General features: G+C 35.3%; 1 protein-coding gene across 50 annotated transcripts in view; it reads left to right on the top strand.

Moving 5' to 3' along the window:
• Positions 1-23,494, top strand: part of RIMS2 (regulating synaptic membrane exocytosis 2) — a 445,801-nt gene that overhangs the window by 267,934 nt on the left and 154,373 nt on the right. For 48 of the 50 annotated variants that reach the window (XM_054627864.2, XM_077187200.1, XM_077187269.1 and 45 more), the window contains 3 exons: positions 5,197-5,265; positions 15,634-15,790; positions 20,283-20,399. In XM_054627864.2, the coding sequence (XP_054483839.1) occupies positions 5,197-5,265; positions 15,634-15,790; positions 20,283-20,399 (343 nt within the window). The remainder of the gene's footprint in view (positions 1-5,196; positions 5,266-15,633; positions 15,791-20,282; positions 20,400-23,494) is intronic. The other 2 variants (XM_077187181.1, XM_077187156.1) reach the window with 1 other exon arrangement.

The following is a 23,494-nucleotide window of genomic DNA, read 5'->3' as shown; positions in this document are numbered from 1 at the left end:
CACAGATTTTGGTTGCTTTGTAAGAAAATATTTTTTTTGTGTATTGTTTCATTCATATGGGAGAGTTCCAGTTATTTAGAATGTTGTTATGAAGGGAAATGTGATTCTGGTGAAATAGAATAGAATATTCCAGTTGGCAGGGACCTACCACAATCATCTAGTCCAAGAGCCCAACCATTCAGTGCTGACCAAAATCTAAAGCATGTTATTAAATACATCGTCCAAATGCTTTTTAAACATGGACAGCTTGGGGAAAACCAAAGAATATTCTATAAACATTTTTTCAATTTTCCCCATATTATTTTTTATCTAGAAGATGTCAGAACTTTCCATGGCCATCAACACTGCATCCCATGAAAAGTTTACAAAAAATAAATAACTGTTTCCTTAATGAAATTGAATGAAACACCTCATTTTGTTCTCTACTTCTTATTACTCCTTTACTTCCTACTACTTCTTTACTTCCTGTTACTTCATCCCCGAGGATGAAAAATGGAAATGTTTTTATACTAAGAAACTACTGTATTATAAGTTCCTTTTCTGTGTAATAGAAAGTAAAAATGCAAATAATAAAAAATTAAATAGAAAGTACTTGCTAAATTCAAATTGAAAATAATGGTCCTAATGTTTTTTAGGTGACAGGGTTTTTCCCCTACCCTGCAAGTGCTGTGAACTTCCAGTTCTGCTGTGCACATGTTCTCACAGAGCTCTTGTGCTGGGTGAGGTGGTAGCCTGAGCAGCACTGCAGGGAAGGAGTAGGGAAGTGTGGAAGGGCAGGAGGATGCTGAACGTTGGCAAGTTCTGGTGGGGAGGTTTTCCATTGTCCCCAATATAAACTCTCCCCTGAAAAGTTTTATTGATAGTTTAAGGCTGTTAAACCCAAACTTGCTAAATGGAATATAAAATATATATTTTTATTTCGCTGGGGCTATGCTGAAATAAGGCATTTTTGAGGGTTACAGTAGCTTGGGATCTATTTTGCCTTCAGTCCGTAACTGTAATAATTGTTAATCTGGGTGGAAGGGATTTGAAAGTTTGTCTTCACCATCTATTACTGCCCAGTTATCAGACAAAAGGTGAATAATACCTCCAATAAAGTTTTATAAATAAACTACATACTAGTGGAATGGTGTCAAAGAAAAAGTTAACTACAGGCAAACCTTTGGCACCAGTGCATTCATTTAATGTAGACAGTATCCTGGAATTTAAGATTTTTCTGAATTCTGAATTTATGTAAGAATGGACTTAAACCCTTTGGTCTTGATTTTTGGACGATATTTTATAATGTATATGTCAAAGAGTTTAAGATATTAACTAAATACTAAATAACAGTTTCATTCACAATATTAATTTGCAATAATTTGTGAGAGGCTTCAATGTCCCATTTCACAGATAAGATATGAATTTTTCTTTCTCTTTTTTGTAATCAGTGGTCCAAATTACTTAGTGAAGTACTACTTTGAAAAGACATGGCTAAGGTGGGACACATGCCTAAATCTTCACATTTACATTGTCAATAGGTTAAAAAGGAAAGTACCATCTAAAATTATTTTAAAGCAGATGAAATCACTCTTGCAAAGATTCTAAAAACTATTAAACTATTCTGCTAGTAATTATACTGACATTTCAAATACTTGCTTCAATAAAAGGTTTTGACCTGTGCACTTTCTAGTTTGTTCCATTTCTGAAGTTAATGGAAAATGTTTTAAATATGTATAATCTGATTCCTTGCAGAAATTATGTATTCCAGGCAGTAGTTCTCAATATTACACATTTAATTGACATAGCATTGCTTTCCTTCCCCCTTCCTGAAAAAATTGATTGCCAAAGATAAAACCAAGTCATTAATTCTGCTTTAAATTTCTGACTTCTTTACTATAATTTAAATTTACATTTGTAAGGAAATGAAAAATATTCCTTAAACGTGATTATTTTTTCAATTGGTTTAATTCTGTTAGTAGTTAGAGCTGGCTTGTAGCAGCTTGAGGAGTTAGAGTGGATGATCTGAGCTGAAGAAACTTCATATCATCTTACAGATCAAGCTTTCATATTTAAGGATGTCAGGTGTTACAAGAGACTCTCCTCTTTTCAGTGGCAAAGACAGTTTGAGAAATCACTGAAATCTGATTCTTCCTTTACTTTTATTCTTTTTCTACTCCTATCCTTTGGGCAGGTCTCAATCCTGGCCCGTTCACTTTCTCTTGCACTGGCTCTTTCCTGAGGCTCAGATCTCTAGATCCTGGAAGATGATGTGGAGCTGAGGTATTAGGAGATTCTGGAACAGGTGGATGTGGCTTGAGAGGACAGAGAGAGAGAGAACCCTGTCTTTTATACCTGTGCTCTCTTGAAGCTTCCTAATCTCTCTTTTCTGCCAGATGTATCCTGTGACTACAACAATATATAATTTTAGCTACACAGCTGGGAAGTGTAGAGCCCACTGTGACAACAGCTGACTATTTTCATCCTCAAAGATGCAAATATCTCCTCCTGAATACAGAATATAATATTCTAAAAATATGTTAAAGCAGATGTACTTAGCTGTAAATATAAACATAAATAAAAAGCAACCTCAGTTGCAATTAATTAGATTCATTCATAAGAATGAATTAGTTGATGAGTAAATGACATCTATTCAAATCATAGTTGATTCAGCCTTTTTACATCTTTCATGATGAAACCTTTCCAAGCAGCCATGTGATGAACATCAGCAAACTCATCTACCCTCATCTTCCCATGCCATAATCCCCTCTCTGACAGGGCCAGGGTAACATTATTGGCATCTCTGCACAGCAGCCACAGACCCACTGCAACATCAGTGTCAGGGCTGCCAAAAGACAGAATCCCACTGCTTTGCACTCCCTTTGGGCCTTTTGCCTTCCAGGTCCCAGCCAAAGCCCAGCCAGCTAGTAGGGCTCTCTTGCTTAGTGTTTGGTCACAAATATTGTCCTCTTTTAGTGGACCTGGATTTGAATCAGTGGCTAAGAAGAATGGACACTAATCCTTCTTGCTCACTGGCACATGTATCACTATACCATTAGAAGCTTCTCCTGAAAATGGCAACAGGGACAGCATCACAGGTGGAATGGATCCTTTCTTTGGGGAAAAAGAGAGAGTGGGCCTTTGTAATACTATAATTAAGAAAATAATCAGAGGAGGTCGAAACCTTTTCCTTCATTTCTGCCCTCATCATCTAGGTTTTCCTGAGTGCTAATTGTCATCACTTGCTTGTAATTTTTTTGTTTTAGAGAAAGACTTGTTATTTCTTGAATTCAAAAATATTTGTCCCCTACCCATTGTAGCGTGGCTATTTCTAAAATTTTATAATAAATTGAGCTACTATATAAGAATTGCGTGACTTTCCCTGAGCTTTAATTTCCTATTTGTGAGGAAAACATCAGCCTTTAGTGCAATTAAATAAAGACTATTAAAATTTCTTTACTGAAATTGCATAATGTATTGGCAGGCTAAATTGTTTTCTAATAATTAGCACATATCACACACCATTTTTTAGTTGAATAAGTTTTAAACTGAGAAATTTTTATCCTCAAAGAAATAGTCTGCAGTCCAGATTACAAATCCATACACCCACATCTTAAATGCTGCAGTGACTTCTGACTTCTCATAAAAGGCAGAGAAGAAGTAGAAAATGTACAAACTAATACAGCAGGAACAATCAGAAATTTGGAAAGGTTGGCATGTGTGCAGGAATCAAAGAATGATATTTCAGCTCAAAAAAAGTGCAAACCAAAGAGATAACTATAGCAGAACACAGAATGCTGATTCATGTTTCTCAGAATACAAAAGCTTGGAGGGCATTGTCTAAAATGAGATAATAGATATAAAATATAGGGAAGTTGATTTCACACAATGCATACTCCAACTGCAGAATTTACTCACATAGAATATTGCAGAGGCCAAGAGAATACTGTGACTAAAAATGAAATTACATGTAGAGAATAAGTTGATTAATTATTGTATACAGGATGGCTTAGGAGAAGTCTCAGATCCTGTAAGCACACTCTTTCTGCTAAAGAAAACCTTCCACTATCCTCTAGTGGGGTAGGTAAACAGATGTTCAACAGTCTAAAATGACAGCAGTTCTTATAATTCAAATAATTTCTAAAGTTTCTTTACATTGAAAACTCTTCATTTTTGTCAAAACCACTCTTAAGTACATGTTCTCCCAGTTTTTTGCTGGGAAAGGAGGGTAGACATTCTTCTGTGCCAGTCACTCAGATAGAGCATTAAGGCTGCTTTGTCCTGGGCTTCTTCAGGTTTACTCAAAGTTTTTTACTGATATTTTTGTGTCTACATTTTTCAGAAAAATTGTTCTGAGGCAGGAAAAAAAAATCTTGCATGTGATTGAAGGTATGGTGACAATTAAAGTTTCTGCCTTCCAATTACCCATTTTTAGATGGTCAGAAACTTAAAATAGACACACCATCTTGCTGAAGAGCAGGGATTTTTTCACTTTTAAAAGAAGTAAATGAATAATTATCAGTCACATACCAGTGTTTAACCCTGATATCAACAATAAAATATGTTTAAATATGCCACAGAAGACTGAAGTAAATTTAGGCTGAACAAAACCTCACATATTTACTTTTTCTGTGTGACCTACATTTGGGTTCTAATTGTGGAAGTGGAATCTGCTTTAGCCAACTCAGCTCTAGATATTTTGGCAGGTATAAATGTAATTGATTGTGTTCCATGGCACGCTATATGTGTGAAGCTGCCCTTTCTCCTGATAATCCTTATTAAGAACTTGAAGAAAGTACTACATGCATTTAATATTATTGCTAGTAATAATCTTTCTGTTATTCAGAGACTTTGGGGAGGGATGGTGCCTTGTATGTGAAAACTTGGAAGATGAACAGTGTGATGCTAGTTTCAGTACAGAATGAATACAAATATCTGTGTATATGGAATTAATATAAACTATATAAAAATATTTCATAAAAGCAATGTTGTAGAGATGTATTTCAGCATTTCATTTTATATTACTTTTAAGATTTAGCTGAAATAATTGATGCAGTCATATATGTTCCACAATTATAACATTAATAATTACATTTATATGCTGATGTTACTGCTTCATGGTATAGTATGAAATGCATACACTATTTTAGGTATTATTGACAGAGGATAGTTTTAACTTACAGGAAGGAAGATGACACATGTCTTTTCTTTTTCCAGGATCCAAAAGAATCAGTGACAGTGAAGTCTCTGATTATGACTGTGATGATGGAATTGGTGTTGTTTCAGGTACTAATGTTTACATTTACTTCTCCAAGTTCAGTAGAAATATTTCTTATTTACAATTTGTTATGAATTTTGCAATGTTTTTCTGATGAAGTATAAGTGGAACTTAAGTATATATTTTTCTAAGAGACACAAAATAAATATTATGTATAATGCATGTCTAAACTCAAAAATTACTAATGGGGGAAAAAAGTCAGTGTGTGAATGTCCTTATTGCTTTTATATAATGATAAAAATAGCATAAAGGTAGTTTTTTTTTATAAATGTCCAGAAATGTTAATTTCTCTTTTTTTGACAGACATATGTTGATATATCCTATGAAATTTCATGATGGAATAATAACACTGCCAAAGGTCTGAAACATGAACATTTTAAGGCAGGACAGGAGATAGCAGATAATCTGTTTCACTAAGTATTGGAATGGAGCCCATTGGAGAAAAAAGTTATGTCAAAGAGTATGTCTCCCCTTCCAAGAGAAAAGATAATACCAAATAAAAAATAATCATTGCTGAAAACAATAAAATCCTAACCATGTACTTTTGATGACTAGAACAGAGAATATATTTAAGAATCAAGGACATGTTTTGGTTGGATCAAGTCCAACTGCTAGAACTGCAAAATCCACTTCTAAACCTTGCCCCTGAGTCCCACAGCCACGTCTTTTAAATACCTGCAGGAGTGGTCACTCCACCCCTTCCCTGGGCAGCCTGTTCCATTGCTGGACAACCCTTTCAGGAAGATTTTTCCCAGTATCCAGTCCAAAGGAGGCAGCTGTGCTACCTCTAACCAGTACTGAGTGCTGCTGCTATCAGCACAGAGTGGGGTACTCCTCTCAGTGTATGTTCTGTTGCCCTGCTGCTGTTCTGAGATTTTTAACACACAGGGTTTTCTGTGCTAGACAACTTCTGGTTCTCTTGGGTGAGGTCCAGCTCCAGTGTGAGACAGTGGGGTTTGGGAAAAGCTGAGCAGTATAATCTGTCTGCTCTACACAGCAGCTGTGGGAGTGTGATCCGCTCGGGTCAGTCCAAGCCACCCATCAGCACCTGGGCTACAGGACCTTCTGCTGGAGGCTGAGGGAGGGGAGACAGGAAAGGGGAATGAGAGGAATACAGCTCACCTCAGAGCTAAGAGGGAATAAAAAGAGGTGAGGTAGGCAATCCTGAATATTGTGAGATGGTGTGAAGCCAAGTATTGATCAATCCAGACATTTAGTGAACTATCTAATTATATGAGTTGGCCTAGTCCTGCTTTAAAATCTGTTAGCTGTCTGAGCTTAGATGTATTTCTGTTTTGTCTACATAGTCATGCTTTTATTTCCAGCTATTTCATGGTTAGCTCATAGGCTGTGCTTCATTTTTGACCCTGGTATGTTACTATTCCATGCTATGGGTCTTGCACTTGCTGGGATAAGGAGATAACTTTTTATATTTTTTTATAATATACAGCATGTAAATGTTATTAAAAAATCAGTTATTTTTCTGATAAAATTTTACAGACTTTATGATTTAAACAGGGCAAGTCATATTTGTACTAAGATTCCAGGAGTTTTACCAGATTAAAAAAAGAACGTTAGGCCTGCCAAAGCACTAAAGTTTCTGTGTTCCTTAAAACATTTATCTTCAAACATTAACAGGCTATTTTTTCAGATTATTACTTTAATTAGAAAACTATTAAGGAACATTTACAGCATTTTTATATTCCCACTCCCCTGTTTGCTTTATTGCAGTCAGAACACAGGAAGGATAGCCAGAGTGGTGTGAAGTACTGGAACCAAAGAGGCAGCCATCCTCAGAAGCCCTTTGTTCCTATTTACTGTACTTTCAGTTCTTGATGAGCTTGCTGTCTGTAATTAGTAGTCACTAAGATGTTCAAATTGCCTGTCCTCCCAAAAATAAGAGCTTTCATATTGCTATAGGTCAGTTAAATTAAAATGTATCAATCTAATTTAGGAGCTTAAAAACAAAGGCAGGAAATAACTGGATTTAATGGATATATTTCTAGAGTGCCCAGTAGAGTATAATTTTGATAGTGAAATGTTTTTCCTGTCCTGGAAAAAGGTACCAAGTTTTGCAGATTTTTTTTACCAGGTGCTTGAACGCCAGCAGGATTCTTATGGAGCACCTAGATTTACAACTTTGATTCAATAAACTTATCTTTTGACAACTTGTAAAATTATGGTCTTTACAATTCAATGACTGACCCTACTTTCCTTACCTGAGTTTCTGACGTACCTTTACTTTTTTAGGATCTTTCAGCTATTGAATTTTTGCTGAACAATTCTACACCATATTTGCATTTTAATTCAGCTGGGCTGTGTGGGTAGGAAAATTGGATGGTTTTTAGGTTTTGAAATATTTAGTGCCTTACTTTTTTTGTGCTGCTGCCACTGTGTTTGTAAGTCTTCTTGTTTAGTCTTGTCTTGTCTTACCATCCACTCTCCTTATCAATCCCTCAATTGTTTAAAGTTCCTCTCTTCATTTGTAGACTCATCACAATCTTGGTTTAAATATATGCACTGTTATGCGCCATTTGTCTCTCTTAGTTTTCTTTTTTTCTTACTTATCCCAGTTCTTTCATTTTGTATTTTCAGGTTTATTTAACATGACACTTTGCTCTTCTTCTGTCTGCTATATAAATAGTGCATTACATGAAGTAAGCTTGCCAACATCTTTCAAGTACTCTCAGTGATCCTTTCCGTAAAATTAATTCCTAGTATCACACCTGTGAACTAAACTCCAGAAGCCTTAAGAGGAAGAAAAATTAACTCTTTGCTCCTCTTCAATTTACTTTTATTCATAATGGTTGACTAGATGTTCTTTAAAGTTCCCTTCCAATTCAAACTATTCTGTCATTTTATGACCTTTTGGAAAAATTATTTACCGAATCTATCACTTCTTGTGGATTGGATCTTAGCCTTCTTAGACAAATGTAATAAACTTCAGTCTGTTTTTCTGTCAACAGGAAAGGCCCTTAAAAAAATAGTGAGAAACAGATTGAAAAACTTCAATGTCTTTTTTTTCTGGCTACACGTTTTCTCCAACAGCAATTGTCACAAAGAGTTATAGCATATTACATATTTAAAAAGCAATTTTTTACTAGATTCTAAAATATCTCTCTTCAAATATTATGTACATTCATCTTGGAAAACACTAGAATAGAATCTTTATTAATATTTCATCTTTGCTAGCATTAATCTTACCATAGGAAAGTGGAATAATAGCATTAGCAGTTCTGGTTATGTCTCTAGATTGGTTATACATAGCTCTCAAACAGTTTGAAGCATCTATTTTGCTGTCCTGAACAATAAACCTGGGCCCTCAAAGTTGTCACCAGCAGTTCTAGTTCTGTGTGAGATTACATCAGCATCTACACTTGCCCTTTTGAATGCTCTTATGTCCTTTTTGATAAAAGCTATACAGTATTTTTACATTGATTTTTTTTTTTTAATGCCAGAAAGGCTTACAAAACATCATTTATATTATAACAATAAATACAACTCAGTGAAAGGCAGATTGGCTTTTTAGGTGTTTTTTTTTCTTTCTAGTCCAAAGTTAAGCATGCATTGCAGTTAACAAATTCAAGGAATATGGACTAAAATTTCTAAATAGTTTTCTTCCCAGATACTTTCTAGTGTATGTTGAACCTAGGGAATACAAGCAGCCTACTGAGTCTGACTTTATGAACAGAGACATGTATTGTGAAGACCATTTAATCATAAAATTCTCACCTATTGTTTTTGTAACACTAAAATATTAAGTAGGATAATAATGTTTAAAATTCAGTTCTACACCAATAGCTCATCTGCATTACAACAGATTATGTATTATGAAACACTTGCAATCTGAGATATGTTTCAACAGAAGCAACAAATGAATCATGGAAGAATGTAAGGCAGTGAATGCTGCATAGACTGCATTACAAGCCTCTGTAGAGAAGAGCTTTTCTGAGTAAAAGAGTGCAGTCTCTGGCTTTGAGAAGAAAAACATTTATAGTGATAAGTTTTTATCATTATGCAGAAGATAGCTGTATGTTTCAGGAGGAAATAAGAATACAAAGAAGATATTTATTCAGATAGTTGGGTCCATGTAAATGATGAAAAAATAGTACAGAATACCATCAGTACAGCAGTTATTACTGAACCTTAAAAATATTTCTGTGTTTGAAGAAGAATGAAAAGAAATTATCAATTTTTGTTTCACCTCTTAAAACACCTGAGGAATTCTTTGTTCAAAAGAATACTTTCTCTGTCATGTTGCAGCCTTTGCTGCAGAGGAAATGTCTTTTTCTCTATTTGTTGATAACATGGGCTGAATTTTTATGCCTGAATCCTGTGGATGATTGCTTCTCAAAGCAGATGCAGAAAACACACTTTGGTTACAGATTAAAATCAGCTAGAATTTACCACTGCCTATAGAAAGATATCTTACAGCATTAGCACATAGAGTGGATTACTTTTATCCCTACTAAAATACAGATTTCATTGTATTACCAGATTACCAGCTAGCCCTAAATGGGAGCCTGTTGTGACCCAAAAGCCCAGTAACTTCAGACCTAAACACTGACAAGGGTTTTATTTTATTGTATGTTGATACCAAATGCCTTGCTCTAAAATCTGTTCTTTCTGGGCTCTCCCTTGGTTAAAAATGTTAGTCTGTGTATCACAAAAATCCCCCTTCCAAACTGAAATTCAAGCCATGTTAAATAGTCCTTATGCTAACTGCCTAGGATCTTTAACCATTTTCCTTTCTTTCAAAAAATTAATTTATATATTATTTATAACTTTTTGCCTAAAGTTATTTACACATTATTATAATTCTTCAAGCTTTTCTTTCATTTTTGTTTTCTTTCCTAATATATACTTTCCATTTTACATGTTTATTCTCTTATTTAAATTTTGAATGTAATACTTTTATTATTTAAAAACAATAAAGAAATTCTTCAGTATAATTTCCCCAGCTGAAAAATCATCTTTCTCCTCAAACATCCAAATTCTCTCAATGCTTTTCTTTAAACTAGTCAAAACTAGTCAAAACTATTTTTAAATATAAGCTATATCACTTCACTTTGTAAGTAAGGATGTAACTTGATTCAAGTTTTATTTTCAGATAACTAATTATCAATAGCACTCTCTTTGAGGAAAGTTAAGGAAATATGAACTTGGTGTGTTTGTTTAGATTTTACCACAGTGCTATATCTATGGAGTAACAAAGGCATCAAAAGGCAATGAAAATTGCAATGAAATTGCATTCCTATTAGACATGCTCTTTGTGGATACTTTTCACATAAGGGGATCACTGGTTGGGGTGAGTTACAATTGTGGTAATTTAGAGGAGCACTTCTAGAAAGGAAATGTAGCAAGAAAGACTGATAAATTCCAATCAACAGTGTGAAGAGGAGGCTAATTTGGGGGACTTGCTGGACAGAAATATATATGGAGAGTGCTTAACTAGGAAGAAATATCTTTATAGTACCTGTGGTGGTTTAGGGTTTTTCCCCCCACCCAAGCTTTGCATGTCATGCTGGATGTAGGAACAGCACTGAAAACTCAGCAAGCTTTAGTTACTGTGTGGGAATGCTTTTCCATAAGAAAAGAATTGTCTCAAGTGTCATGGGCCCATAAATACAATTAGTGCTGCAGAGCTAAATATGCCTGTGAGAAATTGAGCTGCTATGCAGCAAGTAAGCAGTTGTTCCTACTGTAATGTTTACTGATTCCTTTGACTGTACATTAATTCCTCCCATATTTGCAGAATAATATTTAGTAAAAAAAAGGAAAAATCCCCAAAGCAATTCATAATGTATTTTCAACTTATAAAGCATTCAGATATCAATAATTCAATTTATTTGATCAGAGACTGTCAGCAATTTTTTTAGAGGACATCTAAAATCTTCATTTAGATGTGCAAATCAGCCCAGAAGCTGAGCACATTTGTATGAAAGAACTGAACTCTCTCTAAAGTGCCCATATGTGAAATGTTGGTATGTTAGGCATTTCTGGCAATTTGATTATATAATTGATTTTAATTAGTGCTTGTTCAAAGCCCAACCACTGTGAGTATTAAAAAGTTCAATATCTGAAAGCTTGATGCTTCAATCAAATACAGATGTTAAAGTGGAGAAAACTCCACTTAACATCGGTGTCAGAAACAGGTCAATTACATTGCCTATGATGAGCAGCCATTCTAGTACTGCCTTTCTTGAACAATTTTCATACTAAGAGTTTCTTTCAAGTAAATCAAGCAGCAAGGCATTTAAATTAAAATCTTCATTAATACACTTCAGTTAATTCTTTTTAGGCCTATTTTAGGGCTGTTTGATATGAACCTAATATTTGGAAATTTGTGATTTTCTGTAATTTTGGACCTGAAAGATTCATAATTTAATAACAATTCAATCATCAGTATTTACTGAATATGTAACCTGCATAGCATAATATTAGCACAGTACATACTGTGTGGATTAATATTTTAAGTCAAATATATTAATAGTCTCTCTTAAATCAGATAAAACTAAAACTTCAGGTCTGAAGAAGCTGTATTTAGTGTGCTTTGTAAAATCCCTCTTTTCATATGTATCAGTTTTTAATGAAACCTTCCCATGACAGAAGAAGGTGGTGGCATTGCAGTTATCTTTGTCATGTGTCTGTCTTTTAGGTGTCTGCAGCTCACAGTTGTTTACCACTGATTATGTCTACACTGATTATCAGGTTCTGTGTACCCTCTATGTTGATTTAAGAGGCTTGCCATAGTTACAGAGCCTTTGATTCTATGGTAATGACTCAATATTTATAGCTGCAAGCAGGATAATGTTTATCCTATTTTTACTACTGCTATAAATATCTGCTTTGCTCAATAGCAACTCATTGGTCAAGCTGCCCTAATGACCTGTCTTTTCTGTCTATAGTTTATTTTCACAAGAAAATGTTTTTTACTTAACTTCTCTAACCTTATTTTCAGGATGTGCAATAGTTTTTGAAATCAGAAGGTAAATTACCTACAGTACAGGCAGTTAAATCAGAGCTACATTAACTCTACAAAACTGAAGGATAACTTTGAAATTACCTCATTAACACATGTTAGTGGGTTGTCTTATTTAAACAGTTCTTTTCAATGTGTGGCCTGTTGGAAAAAGAGGAGTTTGTAAATATAATTATTTTTGTTTTAGGTAAATGGATCATAAATGTCAATTTTTTTTTTGTAACAATATTATTTGACAACATTAATCTATTTATTTGATCACAGCTAAACACCTCTAGTTTTCTTCAAAAAATGTTGCAAAAGTTTATCAAGATTCAGCAAAATTGCTAGGAATGCTGGTTGTTTCTGCCTTTGTTATTGTTATAAGGAAGCAGTACCAGAGTTAGTTACCAGAAAGCACTGCATGACTACCTCAAAATTGATGTAAAGCACATATTTGATCAGGATTAGACTTGACAATTAATTACAAACTCATATATTTTGATTTATTGCAACAATATTGCTCATTTGGTCAACTACAATAACAAATTAGAGCTGGAAGAGGCTTTCTGTTCCAAAGTAATTAATTTGTTTCTTTGTGCAGATGTAATAAGTTCAATAATTTTGATTTACTTGTTCTCACTTCTAGGAATTTTTTAGACTTTTTTAGCATTTTTTAGAATTTTAAAGGAGGTTTTTGTTTGCGTTTTTTTAATGGATTACCTTGCCCTTCATTATGTTTATTCACCTAGAAAATCTTGGAGTATTGTTCATTCCCCTCATACTTTGATGTCTCTACATATCAAATATTATATAAACTGCTGACTTTTTCAAAGGATTTACCTGTTTCTTCATGTTACTACTCTACATTGTTTTTCATCTCCAAATTCAACAAATTCTACTTGTGTATGCAAGGAGATCTATCTAGATAGACTATCTCTTTCTTTTATGTCAATAGATATGCATTTTTAGGATAATAAGGCAATATTTCTCTCCTTTATTGTACTGTAAATGTTTTTTTTTATTTCAATATCTAGAAGTTTATAATAACTTGCTGCTCATTTATGTGTGGTGGATTGACTCTGGCTAGGTGCCAAGTGGCTGCCAAAACTGCTCCATCACTGCCCTCACAGGCTGGAAACGGGAGAGAAAATATGACAGAAGACTTGTGGGTGGAGATAAGGACAGGAAGAGATCACTCCCCGTTATGGCCATGGGCAAAAGAGACAACTCAGAGATATTATTTTATGGCAAATAACAGAGTAGCATAATGAGAAAATAACCCCCTGAAATTTTAAAGCCTTACCCCCATCCCTTCCTTCTCCCTGGTCTCAACTTCCCTCCTGGCTCTCTACCTCCTCCCTCGCAGCTGCACAATGGGGATTGCAGTCACTTCATCACACGTTGTCTCTGCTGCTCCTTCCTCCCTTCACTCTATCCCTCTGCTCCAGAGTGAGGTCCCTCTCATGGGAGACAGTCCCTCATGAACCTCCCCAATGTCAGTTCATCCCATGGGCTGCAGCTCTTCACAAACTGCTCCAGCATGAGTCCCTTCCACAGGGTGCAGCCCCTCAAAACTACTCCAGGCTGGGTCACAAGTCCTGCCAGCAAACCTGTTACAGGGGGGGCTTCTCTCTCCACAGGTCCACAGGTCCTGCCAGGAGTCTGCTGCAGGGTGGGCTCTTCACTACTGTTCCTTTAGCTCTTTTACTTAAAGAATTGCAGAATTGCAGAGTGTATTGATTTCCAGACTGACTTGCAAAAAATTTATCTCCTACATTTTACTAGTGAGTGAATAACACCCTGTTTCAAAAACACATAAAATTTCCCCTATATATTTTTTCAGTGCTTATGATAATAATTTACTTCGTATATAGGATAAAAGTTGGTATTTCATTACTGACTCTTAGCTGAAGGCACGCATGACATGATTTGACTGTGGTGTAGTGAGGAGAGACTATGTCATCCTCAGCATCATTATATTAGTGGAATATAAGGGTGATGTGCTTTTTTTTTTCCCTTTAGTACACATGCCAGATACACACAAAGCCATTTATACTAAACATAGAAGGAAGAAGTTGTTTACGAATTAGAATTGTTTATATATATCCCTGGTTGTAAGGCCATATAGTAAATATGAGTACTCATTTGAAAGTATTGAACATACTTGGAACCATAAAGTGGAATGAATTAATAAGGTTTTGTTTAGGTTCTAAAGTTGAAAGTATTGAACATACTTGGAACCATAAAGTGGAATGAATTATTAAGGTTTTGTTTAGGTTCTAATGAACATTTTCCGGGAAGAAAAATAAGAAAATCATGAGCAGAAGATTATTCTACTCTTGGAAGATTCTCATGGGAAAAGTATAACAGTTGCATGAGCCAGAATTTTTCCAGTGCCGGGTGGATTTCTCTAAGTATTCTTTTTTTGGTTACTGTCTTTGGAACAAAGAAATCAGTTCTATCAGTTGTCATAGCCACCAGGAACTCTCTGAAGACCTATTCCTGCTAAGTGTTATAATCAGGTTAACAATTGCAAATCTTCAATTTCTTATTGTTATGTTTTAATTTCATCATCACAAAATTTGGGGAAACTTACTTGAAATTGCTGTATATGTAGTATTTTTTTTTCCACAGAGAATATTGCACCATGGGACAGTGAGTTCAACTTTTTCAATTACATGAAGACCATCACTTTTAACACATAAAGCTTTTAAAAAAGATTTTCATTAAAAGCCTGTGTTAAATGTCCATGTGGTAGCCTTTTAGGCCAGTGTAACTTGGAGGCTTTTGCTTAGACCATTTATGCCCTCCGTTAGGCTTATTCAAGATTAGTCCAGGGTGCTTGATATTTGTGAAGAAAATGTATTTTTAAATTCAGAATTGTGAGTGAAATCTGATGTCATTGGGTCATTGTTACCTTAAATATTTCTGAAATACAAATCTTTCTTGAACTCAATCTCATTATTTAACTCCATAGTAGCTTCCTATCCCAAATTTTTAAACTAAATTTTGGATTAATTTTTAATTATGGACATTTCTATTTGAAAAACATTTTACACAACATTTGAAATATAATTTTAATTAAAAATGCAACAATTAGGTTTTTTATTCTAAGGAAAAATCAGTTTAATTTGTTTTATTATTAATACATTGTATTAACCATAAATGGTAAGTCCCCAGTTTGGTGCATGGTATTAATTTCTATACTATTGAAGCATAACTATAGGAACTGTAATTGTACTTAAATACAGCATAACAACAGGAGTCAATTTACGTATGTGTGTTTTATTATAAAACCCAAGAACACACTATAACATTCTTGATCAAATCCTGAGAAACTCATTACTACAGATACGGCAGGAAGTTGAAAAGTGCAACTTCAGATTCACTGAATATTTACATTTCTTTTTAGATTACCGACATAACGGGAGAGATCTTCAAAGTTCAACACTGTCAGTGCCAGAGCAAGTAATGTCATCTAATCATTGTTCTCGATCAGGGTCCCCTCACCGTGGAGATAGTATAGGACGGACTAGATCGTGGTCTCCCAGTGTCCCTCCCCCACAAAGGTAAACTCTTGTTCAACTATGCAGTTAAATTAGTTAAACTGGTATTGATCTTGTACCAATACTGGAAATAATCTCCAGACTTTCAAAAATGAATTGGTTACAAAATTATGTTAAGCCAATAATGTTTTTTGTTTTTTTTTTTTACATTATAGTGTTGTGCCTAATTTATATATAATTCTGTGTTACTTATGGTTTATTATTACTACATTATTTAATATTATTATATGATTTCACAATTGTATCTTACTTCTGACTATTTATATCTTGATTTTCTTCAAAATTCAGTACAGTCCAATCTAAGGAAAGAAAAATATCTCTCCACATTTTCATTTCCTAGAGCTATTTACAGGTGCCATGTTTTATAGTATGTGATAGTTTGACATTACCTTAGCATTCATATGACAGTGGATGTTTTCAACCCTTTTATTTCTGTAGAATTAGGATTCTGGGTAGCCTCCCTTTCTGCCCAGAGTAGCTTCCTTTCTACTATTTCTTTCATATTTCTAAATCACCAAGAATAAACTGACAGACATACAATTTTATAGTGAAAGGTATCAACTCCTGATCTTGGGAGATCTCTGATAAGTATTTATCTTGAGAAAATTAGACCAGGAAATTTCTTCCAAAAACCTAGTACTTTTGGATAACATGTAATAATTGATTTAGTACTCTGCAGGATAAGCTTTCTTAAGAGAAAGGAAGCAGAGACATAGATGTAAATGGGAATGAAACCTGTTTTCCAGCCCTTTTGTTTCTATGTATGGGTAGGTTTCCAGATGAAGTAATTCAGTTGAAATGAAAGTGGAAGTTTTCTGTTTTGCCCATAATGTTCACAATTCCCCTTTGATACTGAAGATCTGTTATCCAATACTTTCTGGCAGGTCCATGTTCATCTCCCTTTCTTTCAGACATCCTAATTCTCTTTTGTTCTGCTTTCCTTTCTGTTATCTTTGTTCTTTTTTGTCACGGTTTGACGCTGGCACAATGTCAGTGCCCCCATGAAAATGCATTCTCCCTGGTGTCTGCTGTGAGATGTGACCAGTAGTAGAGCAAAGCAGGCTCCAGCTTAGGAATACAGAAGAGAAAACTTTATTAACCTAAAACTATATGTAAAAAGAAACACACAGAAAGAATGAAAGGCTTCCAAAAACATTCCTCCTCCCCCAACCAAATTTCCAATACATCCATCCCTCAGATCACCAACTCTCAGTCCATCACCACCCTTTAGATAATCAATTCTCAGTTCATCAAGGAGAGAGGAGTCCCTCTTGTGCCATAGGCTTCCCCTGGAAAACACAGCTGAGACCTCTTGTGTTTCCTGTCACTTGTGGCACCGCCTGGAGATCATTTGCCATCGTGACACCTTCCTTCCATGCCCAATGCTCTCACCACTGCCCAGGGACCAGAGCTGCTTCTAGGGTTTTCCTTTTAAGGGTGCTTTGTCCAGTTCCAGAAAGAGCACAGTCTCTCACTTTCAGGACACCTGTCCCCCCCACATTTCACCCCCTGGGGCCGAGGGGTCTCAAGAACAGAGATCTTCTCCTCCACTGAAGATCGAGGGCACCAACCACCCTCCTCACCCCTTGTCTCTGTTCATGCACTCCCATAACATCACTGCACTCTTTTGGCTCCAAGCCATTGCCTCCCCCTAAATGCAGTCTCTGTGTCACTGGAAAAAATGGTTCTGTCCATGGCTATACAAGAAAAGTCCAGCCAAAGGCCACTCCATCACCTCCTCCCACCCAAGATTCTTCTCCACTTCTCTTGTGGCCCATTTCCTCTTATCTCATCTCTGTCTCTCTTCTCATTCAGCTCCAGGAGGATCAGCATTTGTGAGGTTTCCGTCATCCAAAAAAAGGGTTAAAAATCTCAGTCTCTGCCTGTCCAGAACTCCCACACTGCCCTGCTGGGCACCTTCTCACCACACCCCCCTCCCCTTCTCCATCTCGGCCAGCTGCTATCAAATTTCAAGGTGGCACAGGCACAGGCACCGGCTCTCTCTCTCTCTCTCTCTCTGTCTCCTGGGGGGGATGGCTGCCTGATGACTCTCCAATGTTCCTCCACCCTTCCATCCTCAAGGGCCTCTTCCCCTGCCCTCTCTGTCCCAGGCCCTACCTCACCCGGCCGCACGGCGTCCCCTGCCCCGCCCAGCCACAGCAGCTGGGCAGGGGAGAGCTCTGCCTGTTTCCCCGCTGGAACCCAAGAGAGAGATTTCCTGGGAGTGCTCTGCTTTTAACCCCCTGTGTTCTCAGAGGCATATCCATGTCCCCAGTGGCCACACCAGGTGCCAATATTCAAATCTGAGCATCTATTGGTTTGACCACAGCATCCCAGAAAACTCACTTCCTCTCAAACCACGACATTTTTGTTAAGTTAAAATTCTCTTGACTTCATAATATCTTACTTATGTTTTTACTTACCATTTCCTCTAATGGATGTAGCCTATATGATAGCCTTTTGCATTAGTGAGATATTAGGATTTCAAATTATCCCCCATCATCTCATACAGCTAAGAGGCAGAAACTGTGTGTTTCTACTTGAAATCTAAACCCACCTAAAACCAAGTCAGCCTGACTTGAAATGAGACATAAGTGATAGACACAAAGGGGCCTATTCTGATTTTTAATATACTGATTTCAGCCTAAGTAATTGCCTACACTAAATCTCCAAAGGTTATTTGTCTTGGATATAGACATAAATATAAGCAAAACCTCTTTGTGTGTGTGTGTTTGTGTTTTTGTGTTTTTCTGTCTGCATGCATGCTGTGTGCATTTTTGGCAGAATTTTTACCCAAGCTGATGATTAACACTTGTTTAACACCATTGAAAAATCCACTTTTCATTTTCTTGTAGTCTTGGATTTCTTTACATGTTCAAAATCTCTTGCTTTTTAACTTTCCTAAAGCTAAATTTTTAAATATAGTTTTGAATTTATTGCAGCTGTTTCCTACAATGTCAGAATCAAATGCATTATTTGAGTAATATTTCCCTGCCCACACACCAAACAAATTCTTTGAGGACTTGTTGAGCTCAGAAAATTTGGTTATGAGAGTTTGAGGATTTGCAGAAGAGAATTATAAGCTATGAGTTACAGAAATATCTTTTTTAGTTCTACTTAAAATGCAGGTCTACTCAGGAAATCTATAAGAATTATCACATTTTGCACCCTGTTTGTTATACATGTGCTACTCTATAGATGTCCAAACTGCAGTGAGCATTCTGCATGCCCAGAGATTTTCCTGCAGGCAGGAGGTTTTGGGCCATAGGAGTTGCTGTTATTTCTTAGAAACCATTTTGCAGTCCTCAATCCTACATAGTTTTTTAATAAACTCCCCCAAAGGCCCACTACATCGTAGCTGTCAAGATCTTGTTACTGCTCTTGTTACTCTTTACTAGCCAGAGTAAACCCAGTATTTGGATTCAAGAATGCCAGAGTGGAAAATGCTTTGTGACAAATGAGGTAGAGCTGAAGGCAAAAATTTATGTGTAATGCAACATCTTTATAGCACTTATATGCAGAAATAAATAATGTCATGGCAGCAGCAGTACAAGTTAACATTAGTCAGAAATTGGTAAAAGACAAAGGTTAAATATGACAGGTACCAAAAGGGCAGACAAAGTGACAAGAAAAGAAAGGGGAACTGAGCCATAAGAAACCAAAACAATAAAGGAAACTGAGGCTCACACTAGAGCAGATTGTAATAAAGGACGGGAGACAGAAGAATTTATTGGTCTTGAACTTGTGTGGAGTGAAGCATCCAATTTGTTATTTTCAATTTGATGCAAAACAATTATGTTTTTATTATCCAATAATTATTACAGTTAACCATTGTCTCCTATTTTCCTATTCTTGGATTTGTTTTACAGAGCACAAAAAGTAAAATGTGTGTCAGTAGGTATTGATAGATAAACTGAGCAAAACAATCGATTGGCAAAGCACTGGTCTCAATTAGAACAGGTGATCTTTACCCAAGCCTGCACTAACCCACTAAGTGGGTACTACATACAGTCCTATTTTTAAATTCAAATGACCATGTTTTCATCAGGCTGCACTCTACTGCAACAGCCACAAGTCCCCATTGTGTCCTACTACAGTTTACATCTTTATAGTAAAGCCAAAATCAAGAATTCATGAAAAATTATTTACAGTGCATGTTTCCATCAGAAATGAATTTTTGCTTGAAGTCTGGAAAGACTAATGAAATGTTGTGCAAGATTAACATTTTTAATGAAGAAATGAAAAAGCTTTCCTTATATTTCTAGAACACATTGGAACAAAAAAAGAGAACCTTATCCCTATCATGGACTTGGCACCATTTTCTAAATGAGACTTTTTTTTTTTACTTTAAGATTTAAAATTATTTTACTTTAAATGTATAGAAAAGTCTGGTCAGCTAACAGACCTTGTTACCAGTGTGGTTGCTGATAATTGTTTGCACAGAGCAGTGAGAGGAGGCAGGCAAAACTCAGTGTCTGATATCTTTTATCCTTAGTCGGAATGTGGATCAGGGACTGCGAGGGACTCGATCCACCCCTGCGCACTACAACACCCTGAACCGGATGGACAGACACCGAGCAGTAGAGGACCACTACTCCCCAGACAGAGAGAGGTAAGTACCTGGCTGGAATTAGGAGCAGCTGCAGCCTACAGGCATCAATGTGAGTAACTTCAGCAGGGTAGTTTGCTAAAATAAATTACATACCTAATCCCAGAGATTAGCATTTCTCCTTTATCCACCAGTCACATGACATACATTACAAAATATCAGTGCACATAAGGCTGACAAAACTGTCCAGTGAGTGTATGTTTGCCAGGAGGGAATCTGAAAAAATCTATGAGAAAATGTATAATATAAAATTTGAATAGTTTAGTTGTCCTTTTTCATATAAAATATTTTTGGTTTGTGTGTTTTACAGTGAATTCTTTAAGTACCAAATATTTTTTTAAAAACTTCAGTAGACTTGATTGTTTTTGCTGCTGAATAAAGAGGCATAAAAGTAGATAATTTCAGCTCAGTGTTAATGTAATACTCCCTTTGGATACAGTGCAGTTCACATATGTAACAAAAGTATATTCTAGTACTGTGTTCTGTTTTTGTCTTTGCTCAACCTTCTGAGACCCTTGGTAAAAAAGAAAAGGAAAAAATTATTAGGACAGCATGTATGAAATCAGAGTCTTTGTGTTTAGAAGCTACATCTCACTATGAATTATGTTTTGCCTAATGGAACTTCCCAAACAGTAAGTAGAGCTTTAGCAACCTCTATGAATTTTAATGATGTAAAAAAGAATTGCAGCAATAATTGAACAATGTAGTTAATTTAGCTGAATTAATTGCGGCAATGACTTTGTTACATTAAAAAAATTATTGGTCTTTTCCACCTCATTGTCTTCAGGTAGAAAATCAAAACAGAAAGCATTTATTATCTTTAATTGTAAAAATATTTCAGCTGTTTTGCACCAAGTTGAAATTCCTGCACTTTATAATGAGAGGCATAATGCTAGCTTTTGTCTTATTTTATAATTGCATATACCAAGGAGTAATACAGATATGTTTTGTAATCTTGAGGAATATAGGACTAGCATTTGAAGTCAATGCTTTTACAGATAGCTATCACAGGTTATTCTTCAAGTAACATCAAAACACATCTCTAGGGTTTCTAACAGTAATACAAAGAATTTGAGAAATCAGTGGCTTTTTGTTAGCAATATGGAACAGAAAAGATAAATATGTCTTAAGAGACCATATTTCCTAAGTAATGTGATCATCAATGATCATATGGAATGCAAGAAAATACTTTTCAAAACATTATATCTTAATTTCATAAGATTAAAAAATGAATTAATTTTTCCCAAAGACATGTTACAAAAAAGTATCAAAAGGAATTAAAACCCAAATCTATTCAAAGTGATTTGTAATTTAATTTGGTGAATAAAAAAGTCAAATGGGCAAAAATAAAGCTAATGAAAAAACAGTGAAATGTTTATCATCTAGAATAGGAAGCGTATTCATCACAAGTAGATCATAAGTGTGTTCATCACAGTAGATCATAAGTCAACCTCTTTTTAGCATTAAAATAATTACTATTTCTGTTTAAATTATGGAAAAAAATATATTCACTTGATTCATTAGAATATGATTTTCATACAGAAGGCAATAACTTGAAGATTCTGTGCTGTTTCTTTAAAAGATGACTACAGAATCCTTTTGGGATGCAATGTTATGTTGATTTTTAGACCAGTCATCCTTGAAACAGAATCTAAACTCATCCCTACAGCCTGTGTATGCCTTATGGAATGCTCTGCATTTGCTCACTGTGCAAGTTCATTTCCTGCCTCCCAGATAAATACGTAGCTGTGAAAGGTTGCTTGAATTTCAGTACTACAATGTTTTTCCATCCCTTCAGTCAAATAATCCCTCCTGGACTGACAGACTTGATTTAGAGAAAAATAACTGGGTTTTTTAGAGCACGTCAGAAAAACAATGTCAGAAGGTTGTTGGGGATGAGATTATTGAATTTTCATGACCGTTCTAGATTAATAGGTGTTTGCTTGAGAGGGGTGCTCTGAGTCTCTGAACACAGTTTTATACATTGTCTGTATACTGTATATACTGTCTGTAACATCTCCTCTTCTCACATGGTGAGTTGTTGCCTGTGCAAGCTAATTATTGACTAGCTATGCCTCTATTGCAACATGCAATCTCTGAACAGGAAAAGACTATTTCCAAATATTTATATTCTTTTATATTCATTGTTAATTTGACAGTGATTTTTAGCATGGAAAAATTATTATATTTCAATTTTTTTAATGATTATTTATGATACTGTCTCTGCTATATAATAAAAACCCAATGGTATCCCTAAAGCCGCTCTTTAATAGTATTGCTCTTGAAAACTTCTAGAATGGCAGGCAGTTGGGGGAAGTTGAAAAACTGCATTTTTGTATAGGTTTGTAATCTGTCTACATGTTATCCACACTTTGCTTTGAAAACAAATCACATATTTCCTTCCCACAGTTCTGATGCTTCTTGTTTCCATGAAACAGCTTTTGAAGCTGCTTGCAAAAAGAGGATTTTGAAATAGTCTTGTAGACGTGCTCAGATGCTAAGTTAAAGTGTGACTGAGAATATGAGTAAGAAAATTCTTTCCTTCCTTTTCTAGATAATTCAGCATTAAGTTCTCAAAAGTATATTGTGCTGAGGAGTTAGTTGAAACCACATAAAAAAAGTCTATTGATCTCAAGTCAAATGACAATGAAACATTCTTTCAAAACTGAAGGCATAGTTAGAATAGAAAAAAAAAATTTAAAAACCCTGAAAGACACATTTGGACATAATTTTAATTTCAAACACCCTTAATTATGTAAAATATGGCCATATAATATAATCAGTTTTGTAAAATGTGAGGGTAAATTAACCGTTTAGATTTGTATCTGTTGCTATATTAACAAAAGTGTGAAATTGCACTATGTATACTGCTAACTCAAATTGAGAAACCATGTCAAATTTTTACCTGTATATTTAATATAGATCTACTCGTTAATTGTTATCAAAATGTGAAGTTTTTTGTGGGCACTCACACTCCTATGAAATAGCCAAGGTTTGTAATGTAAAGAAATATGAATGCTTATGACCTAATATGGACCCAATTTCCATAAGAACATTTTCTGTAATGGAATAACCTTGTAAATGTCAGTTTGACATGT

The sequence above is a fragment of the Agelaius phoeniceus genome, chromosome 1, assembly GCF_051311805.1.
Source record: "Agelaius phoeniceus isolate bAgePho1 chromosome 1, bAgePho1.hap1, whole genome shotgun sequence".
Taxonomy (NCBI): domain Eukaryota; kingdom Metazoa; phylum Chordata; class Aves; order Passeriformes; family Icteridae; genus Agelaius; species Agelaius phoeniceus.
This window is presented reverse-complemented; position numbering and strand designations above follow the sequence as displayed.